Below are 8,912 nucleotides of genomic sequence, written 5' to 3'. Positions count from 1 at the left end.
CCTGGTGACCATGGCTGAACACAGGCTGTGTCCCACTGGGATCTTGAGTCCAGGTCTCTCTAGAGGGTGAAGGTCAGGCTGGAGAGAGAGCTTGGGGGCTGCTGGGGGAAACGTCCATCACTCCAGCGCTGTCACCCCCAAAGGACCAGAGAGCAGCCACCCAGCCTGACGGAGGGGGGGGGTGGCCTGGACCCTGCCTGGCTTCTGTTTGTCTGTCCTTCTCTGGGAGGTTCCTGGACTCTGTCAGGTCCCATTGATCCTGCTGCGGGTGGGCCAGGGGTCCCTGACCCCCTGTGGGACTTTTGTTTTCCTTCTCTGGGAAGCCCAAGTCCTTTTCCTCCTCCAACTTTTCAACCAGTTCCCCACATTTACAGTGAAGGGGGAGCCTGGGCTTTTCATCCACTGGCCCCGCGGAGCTTGAAACCCTCCTGGGCTGCCCGGGCAGGGAGCAGAGGGCACGCCCCGGGAACCCGGGAACCGGCTTGCTGGAAGGGTGACCAGCGCACCCTTTCCTTTCCTTCCCCAAGACGACCCTGAAGGAGCCTTTGTGCCCCCGGAGTTCGACGTGACTGGGAACACCTTCGAGGTGAGTGCTGCCAGGTGGACGCAGCGCCGCGCCCTGCGCCTCTGCGGAGCGTTCTTAGGGTGTGTCCTGCGTGTGTGTCCATGCGTGCCTCCCGCTGCCACGCCCCTCCCAGTGGGGGTGGGGGGCAGCCAGTCGAAGTGGCGCGGCCTTCCGGGGACCCCTACCATCAGCCGCCAGGTCATCTGTGGGGTGACCACTGCACGTCAGGGAGCAGCAGCTGTGGACACATTTGTCCCTGAGACTTTGTGGGGTGTTCTCCAGAGCGCAGAGTCACTGTATTTAGCTCGTGAGGTGCCTGCTGGCCAGTGCTGCTGAACACCAACTCCCAGCTTCCCCCAGGGAACTGGCCTCTGAGGGGACACGTGCCTTGCAGACACCCTTGCATGGCTGACCACTCTCACAGGCTGCAGACAGACAGACACTGCCTGGTGCCCACTTTGGGTGCCCCCCTGGTGGGGCTGGGAGCAATGCTGCACAGCCTGTCCATTGGGCACCACCTGTCCATCATCTGTGTTCTCTGGGCTCTGTCCGTCCATCAGGCTCTGGCTGACCGTCAGCTCTGTCCATCATCTCGGCCCGTCAATTCTCTGCCCATCAAGCCCCATCTATCCATTGGGTCCCATCTATCCATCTTGCAGTCACTGTCGGTCCACCAGGCACCATCTGTCCATTGAGCCCCATCTGTCTGTTGGTCCTATCAGTCCATCCACACCCTGCTCGGGCCTGGTGCACAGCAGAGAACCACCCACGGCGCCTGCCTTCGTGGGACCTGCAGTCTCCTGGGGAAGGTGCAGAAAAAGAAACCAATCGTTGACAAATAAATGATCATTACAATCAAAAATCTTCCCAGTAAATGCCTATGGTAGCTTGATGCCCTTAGGTTACATTTTAACCTGCAAAACTTGAGATTTAGAACCGACCCCATTCTTTGTTTTAAAGTCTGGAGTCGGGAGGCCAGTCCCAGGGGCTGGTGGGGCCCGCAGGTGCGCAGGGGCAGCCCCGGAGGCCGCTGCGCCGTGGTCTGTTGCTCTGTACCGTGTCCGAAGGCCCAGGATCGAAGCTTCCTAATCTTTAGCCCCTGGCAGTTCGTGCCCCTGGTCCGCGCTTGGCCTTCTTTATTTGAATTTTTAGTAACATAACGCAGCTCCCAGCCGGAAAGCTGAGGCCTGAAGTCACACGCGTCCCTCTGGGCGCCCCTGGTGCGGCCCCTGCCTCCCTGCGCCCCAGGCACCCGGGCGCACGGATCCTGCTTGGTCTCGCCCTTACGGGTTCCCGAATGCGCCGATATATTCCGTTCGTGATGTTTTTAGCTTTCTAAACAGGGCATCAGGCTGCGCTCAATCTTACAGAACTTCCTTTTATAGATTTCTTGTAGAAGTTCACCGTGCCGTGCGTGGTGATCCGTTCACTGCCGACAGCGTTCTGCTCCGCGCCGGCGAGTCTGTCCCCTGCCGTGCGGCCCTCGAGCGGCCGGGTGTTCGCCAGGCGGGCGGCTCTGCTGGTTCCGGGCGTGTGTCCGGAGGCGGGTGCGGGCCGCGGGCAGGGTCAGCGCCTCTGTGCGGCCGCACCACGGCCTCCCCGCTGCGTGGGAACCGCCTGTGGCTGCCGCGCTCGCCTGGGCGGCCGGTGCGCCCCGCTCGGGGTCTGCGGGGCGCGGGGTCCCGCGGGGGGAAGGCCCGCGGTTCCGTGTGGCTGTCGAGCTCTCCTTGCTTACTGCGGGAATCCTTCACCTGCTTTGGTCCCTTTCGTCCGTGTCGTGAAGGTCACCCCCGATTTGTGATTTCTCCCTTCTCTTTCTTTAAGGCAGCTGTGCTCAAACTTTTTACAACCTCAAAAACTGAGCACCCCAAAGAGCTGTCGTTTATGTGGGTTACCTATACCAGTATTCACTGTTTTATATAAATTAAAACAGAAATTTTAAAAATATTTGTTTATTTTAAAATAACAATGATTAACCAATCACTAAACCCATTGTATATTAACATACATAACGTTTTTATGAAATTAATGATATTTTTCCAAAAGTTATTGAGAGGATTGTAAAAAAGTGTTCACATTTCTATAAATCTCTTCTGTGTCTGGAGTCGCAGAGGATAACTGGTCTGCAGAGCAGCTTCTGCTCCAGTCAGTTGGTTATAAAACTGCACATCTGTAGCCTGTGGAAAATGCCATCATGTGCTTGCGAGAGAATGAAATTAAAAAGGCAAATAACTTCTCAGTGATATTATGAGAATAATTTTAATCTCTTGAATCACACCAGGAGAAAACCTGCTTGAAATTAAACTTTGATGAAAAGAAGTTTCTCAGTTTCAATATAGTTAAATTTATTGATTTTTTTTCGCCATTGGTGTTTTTTTTTGTCTTAGGAAACCTTTCCAATCTCAAGGTCTAACAAACACTCACTGCTCTTTTCTACAAAGAGTTTTAAAAGTTTGTCCTTCCTATTTAGGGCCTTATCCCACCGAATTGATTTTTTGTGTATGGTGTGAGGTAGGGATCCAATTTCATCTTTTCCCAAGTAGATAAATCTCTATGTCTGTTTATCCACTGTCCCAGGTGTCTGCACCTCCGCTGGATCCCAGGGTCTCATACGGAAATGGGCCTGCTGTGAGGTCCCGGTTACCGTTTAATTGTCTGCGCCTTAACTGGAGCCTCCTCTTATAACCGCCAGCTTCACACCGAGCCCTGCTCTCTGGAGGGAAGGTGCCTGGCGGGTCTTAGCCTTTGTTCTCCCATATACATCTTAGAATTAGTTTATCAAATCCAAGAAAAGCTCCACAGGGATTTTGATTGGAAAGCTCCACAGGGATTTTGATTGGAATGGGCCTGAGTCTGCGGTCGCGGTTACTACTTCTAGGGGGAGAGGCGGCCGGTAGCCGAGCCCTCAGCTCTCGGGGCTGCTCAAGGGGTACCGGCGGCGGGGGCTCTTTCCCGGAGGCGAGGGCGAGGCGGAGGACGTGGCCGGGGTCCTCGGCGAGAGGCGTGCAAGGAGGGCGGCGATAGGGACAAGACACTCTTCATCCAGTAGGAGTATGCGCCAAAGAGATTTATTCAGGGGTGATTACAGGTTATATAGGCTGGTAAGAAGGGCAGGGCTGGAAAAGAGGTGAAGTAGCCTTAAATGGCAATATTGAAGGGATAGGGGCTAGGATTGGTTCTGAGAGAACGCCGGAACCGTTGCAGCGGGGCGGGGGTTGTTCTGGCCACGGGCATGCGCGCTGGCGGTGGCAGGAGTGGCCTTGGCACCAGGGAGTGAGTGGGTAAGATAAGGAAGTGGGGAAAGGGCAGTTGGGAGAAAGGCGGTTTCCTCCGGCAAGCCTCCCCTGCCAGTGGCATTTTGGGTGAGGAAAAGGGAGCTGCCTTGACCTCGCTCCCCAGGCTCGGGGGGGGCTGCAGAGGGCACTCACGCCCGTACCTACTACCCTCCCCAGGGGGTAATCAGGTCCCCTGGCCCAGGCCTGGTAAGTTGAGGTACAAGCTCAGACACCCGCAATTCCCCTTTCTTTTCTAATTAGAGGAAGAGGCTTTACCGGAGAGGTCCGCTAAGGGTGAGGGAAGGGGGAGGTTAGGGAAGGGAAAAAAGGGGTTGACGGTGGCTCAGCGAGGCTGGAACTCAGTGTTGGTGTGGTGCCCGGGCGCTTGACAATGGCTTCGCTGCAGCGGGCTGGGCGAAGGTGAGGGGTTTAAAGTTCAGGGGTTTAGAGAAGCTGGAACTCGAGGCGAGAACGATGTTCAGGTAATTGAGAAGGGTCTCGCGGTTGGCGAGTCGACCGGTGGCGTTGAGGTCGCGGAGGGTTGGCTGTCATCTTGGAGTGGGGGGCGTCAGAGGTGGCGAGTCGCTGATACTGGATTTGCACGAACGAGGAAAAAATGGCATCCGTTTGTTTTCTTACAAGCTGGACAATTTTGCGAATGAGGCAGGGTCCTAAGATGAGAGCTAGAATAATTATTAATAAGGGCCAAGAAAGGAAGGATGTATGGGAGGATGGGAGTGAAAAAACTGGACCAATAACTGGTGGCTTCACGATCTCTTTTACGCTTTTCCAGTCCCTCTCGGACCCTTTTTAGGCTATCCTCGACGAGACCTGTGGAATTGGCATAAACACAGCACTCTTCTCCTAGGGCGGCGCAGAGGCCTCCTTCTTTGAGGAGGAGAAGGTCAAGACCTCGGCGGTTTTGGAGCACTACCTCAGAGAGGGAATTGACAGAATTTTTTAGATGGTGAATAGCGTTTTGTAAGTGATGAATGTCTTCGTCAACAGCCGCCCTGAGGTGAGTTAGGGCGGAGCCTTGACTGGCTAGTGCAGCGATTCCGGTGCCAGCGCCGGCAAGACCTAGGAGGGAGGCAATTGTAAGGACGGTGATGGGTTCTCGCTTTTGCAGTGGGGCAGGAGCCGCAGTTTTTTCCAGACGGAGGAAGAAGTCTTCTTCGCTGTGGTATAAGACCCTAGGGATAAGGACAATTAGGAGGCAAGTTTCTTTATATTCATTGATGACATTCGTGCTGAGACAGGGGGTAAGTCCTGTAGAGGAGCAGAGCCATTGGGAGGAGTTATGAGGAATGAGAAATTTTGCAGAGCTGCTGGGAGATGAATAGCTGGCACAGGCAGTGAGGTCGGGAGAGTTACTGGAGCGAGGGCGGACGCACTTTCCCGTATAGGAGACTGAATGAAAGGTTAGGGGGACGGCAGAGGTATTCCAATTGCATTCTAAGGGGCTGTTTTCTGTGCTTTCTGAAAAGGAGAGGTTGGAGGCAACGGGCTCGTATAGAGAGGTAGAGGTGGAGAGGCAGAGCCAGCAGGATGAGGTAAAATTGGGGTTGGAGGAGTTTACTGAGGTAAAGGCGGCTTGGATGAGGCTGAGGAGGGGAGAAGAATAACGAGAAGGGGGCAAAGGAAGCTGGGGTGGTGGGGTTTGAGATGTAGTTGAAGTGCGTTTAGCCGGAGCTAAGACGCGGCTGGAGGGCTGTGGAAAAAGAGGGTTAATGACCTTGTTGGGACTAATGTTAAAGGGCTTTTTTATAATAGTATCTTTCTTTGGTTGGTTTACAGCCTCCTTTTTTATTAGAATAAGTGATTCTCAGTCGGTTCCTTTCTCATAGATTCTGAAGCCCTAAGTTTAACCGAGTAACCAGGAGGGATCAGTGGGGAGCTGCACTGTAAGATTAAGATGTGTGCAGGATCCCTTACTTTCTTGGCCGAGCCAGTTAACAGTAGGGAGTTTGCACCCTGTAGGGGCCCATTTTAAGGTAAGGTAATGATTAGGAACAGGAGGCTTCCAATTAGTGGTTAGTGTTTTACACCCCCAGTATGCACAGTAGTACTCGTTGGGGGAATTACAGTACGATTTTTCAGGATTTGAGGATGGGCACATGTAATATTGGGCCTGGGGATTACTTACCTTTTGAGCGCAGGTTTCTTCGACTCTGGAGACAAAGGTGGCGAAAGGCTTACTCGGTTCCTGGAAGAGCTTGGTAAATTTGTTAGGCCGACAGGCAGAGCAATTGGCAAACGCGCGTAAGGCGATTCCCCAAAGGATAGGCTAAAAGGTGGCAGGTGCATTAATATAAGCAGACGCATTTAGAAATGCTCCAGTGCCCAAATAGGCTTCAGGGGGATGATAGACTCCAAGGGCTGCGTCTTGCTCACTTTGCTGAGCTGCTTCTGCCTGGAAGTGAGCACGCCAGTCAACAAACTGACCGGGGTTAAGAATGGAATGGGCAAGCGAGGCCCAGTCTTGGGGGATGCAATAGTCCATGCCGAGATCCTGCAGTATTTGGGAAGCGTATGAGCTACCTAACCCGTCCTCCCTGACGGCCCTGCGAAGCTGCTTGATAGTATCTGAGTCAATGGGATACCAGTCATACGGTTTCTGTGGGGTGGGTGCAAGGTTAAGAGGAAAGCAGCGAAAAGCACGAGAGAAAGGAGGACGCGCTTGCAGAAGGCTTGGCGCGGGAGTGGGGGTAGGGGGAGCGTTGCCCCAAGGGTTGCCTTGAGGTGTAGAAGGCAGCCAGGGGTTGTTAGTCGGTGGGGTGGAAGGAGCGGCGGCAGCTGCCGGTAGCGGCTCCGAGGGGGAGCTCGCCGAAGGGGGAGGTGGGAGTGGGAGGCCCCAAGCGTCGCAAGATGGCGGCGCGGTGGGCGTGGCTAAGACACAAGATGGTGGATCAGCCCCGCCCTGTGAAAGGGCGGGGCCCAAGGCATAAGATGGTGGACTAGCTCCGCCCTGTGGAAGGGCGGGGTAAAGCGTATGTGGTTTCCGGCCCAGCTTAGGGCTGATGTCATCGCCGGAGCATTTCCTCCCCTCGATGGAAGAAGAAGGAGGAAGTTCGCCATTTTGGCGTGGCGCAGTGTTATTTTGCTTTTTGGGAGTCACCTCGAGCGCGTTGTTAATTTGCTCGACTAAGGACTCCGTGTCCGAGTCATGATTTGAATTAGTATCGCTATCTGAATCTGTTGGCTGGGTTGATAGGGCCTCCTTGGATTTAACGAGGCCTCGATCAGGGGGGAGGGAGCCTTGAAGGCAGGAGCGGATGGTTATCAAGGTGGGGAGCAAGCCGGGAGGGAAGCGCTTGCTCTCATGTTCCATGGCATTAGTGACTCGATCAATAAGACGATCATAAGTAACAGGGTCCCAAAGATGGCAAGTGGTGAGCCATGGGTTAAAAGGCAGCAGGAGGTCCCAGTACACCTGCAGCTGCCGGACAGACACTTTACAGCGATGCGTATCTAGGAGACCCGCTAGAGCACGAACTTGAGGTGCCTGACATGTAGATATACGATTACCCATAGCTGAGGGGGGAGGAGGGGGGGTTACTCCCGAGCTGGGCCGGCCGGCTGGCAGGGAGGAGGAGGAGGAGTTGTTTACCGAGCAGAGAGAATGAGATAAGCTGTGGCCGCAAGGCCGAAGGAGACGGCGAGAGCAGAAAGCAGTGCCCTTTGGCAACGAGAGCAGTCGGGGGGGGCGGTTGCAAAGAGGCACACGGCACCAAATGAGGAAACAAAGATACAAAGAACTACAGCAAAGTAATGGAGGGGAAGAGGGAGAGTGTTAGGAGGAACAGGGGTCATAGAAGTGCGCATACAAGAGGACGAAGAGAGCGTGGGGGAAGGGAGGAGTTCCTACTGGATGAAGAGAGCGTGGGGGAAGGGAGGAGCGGCTTCGGAGCAGGGAACCTCCCACGGCTCCAGAAGCGGCGAAGGAGAGGCGGCCCTACCTTGCAGGCGAGGAAACGGGAAGCTGGAGAGGCGTCTGGGCGAGCGATCGACCTGCTGAACTGTTGTGTGGAGATGCTTCCTCACACGGGGCACCAGTTGCGGTCGCGGTTACTGCTTCTAGGGGGAGGGGCGGCCGGTAGTTAAGCCCTCAGCTCTCGGGGCTGCTTAAAGGGTACCGGCGGCGGGGGCTCTTTCCCGGAGGTGAGGGCGAGGCGGAGGACGTGGCCGGGGTCCTCGGCGGGAGGCGTGCAAGGTATGGAGGGCGGCGATAGGGACAAGACACTCTTCATCCAGTAGGAGTATGCGCCAAAGAGATTTATTCAGGGGTGATTACAGGTTATATAGGCTGGTAAGAAGGGCAGGGCTGGAAAAGAGGTGAAGTAGCCTTAAATGGCAATATTGAAGGGATAGGGGCTAGGATTGGTTCTGAGAGAACGCCGGAACCGTTGCAGCGGGGCGGGGGTTGTTCTGGCCACGGGCATGCGCGCTGGCGGTGGCAGGAGTGGCCTTGGCACCAGGGAGTGAGTGGGTAAGATAAGGAAGTGGGGAAAGGGCAGTTGGGAGAAAGGCGGTTTCCTCCGGCAAGCCTCCCCTGCCAGTGGCATTTTGGGTGAGGAAAAGGGAGCTGCCTTGACCTCGCTCCCCAGGCTCGGGGGGGCTGCAGAGGGCACTCACGCCCGTACCTACTACCCTCCCCAGGGGGTAATCAGGTCCCCTGGCCCAGGCCTGGTAAGTTGAGGTACAAGCTCAGACACCCGCATGAGTCTATACCCATTTAGGGAAAACTGACATCTTTTTCCTGTATGGGCTTCTCCATTTTTACCTCCCCATTTTTTTAGGTCTTGTTTAATGTCTCTTAAGAGCATTTAAAAATTTGTGCTGTAGAGGTCTTGGATATTTTTCATCAGATTTATTCTCAGGATTTTCATATTTTCTGATTCTAATCTAAATGACAATTTTCAGCTTGCTTGTTGCTAGTCTACAGAAATGTAGTTTGCTTTTATATCTTTATATCATATCCAGCCATTATTGCTAATTTCTTTTATTATTTCTAGTAACTTATGATTCTTTGTTTTTATATTTAGCTGGTCAAATCACCAGCAATACACATA

At 54.2% G+C, this 8,912-nt stretch overlaps 1 protein-coding gene across 1 annotated transcript in view; it reads left to right on the top strand.

Moving 5' to 3' along the window:
* The window catches only part of KNDC1 (kinase non-catalytic C-lobe domain containing 1), a 68,453-nt gene that overhangs the window by 3,904 nt on the left and 55,637 nt on the right, over window positions 1-8,912 (top strand). Inside the window, 1 exon segment of the mRNA XM_037805113.1 lies at window positions 446-586. Within this exon segment, the coding sequence (XP_037661041.1) occupies window positions 446-586 (141 nt within the window).

This window comes from Choloepus didactylus, chromosome 15, assembly GCF_015220235.1.
Source record: "Choloepus didactylus isolate mChoDid1 chromosome 15, mChoDid1.pri, whole genome shotgun sequence".
Lineage (NCBI taxonomy): Eukaryota > Metazoa > Chordata > Mammalia > Pilosa > Megalonychidae > Choloepus > Choloepus didactylus.
The sequence above is the reverse complement of the archived record's forward strand: the minus strand, read 5'-3'. Positions and strand labels throughout refer to the sequence as shown.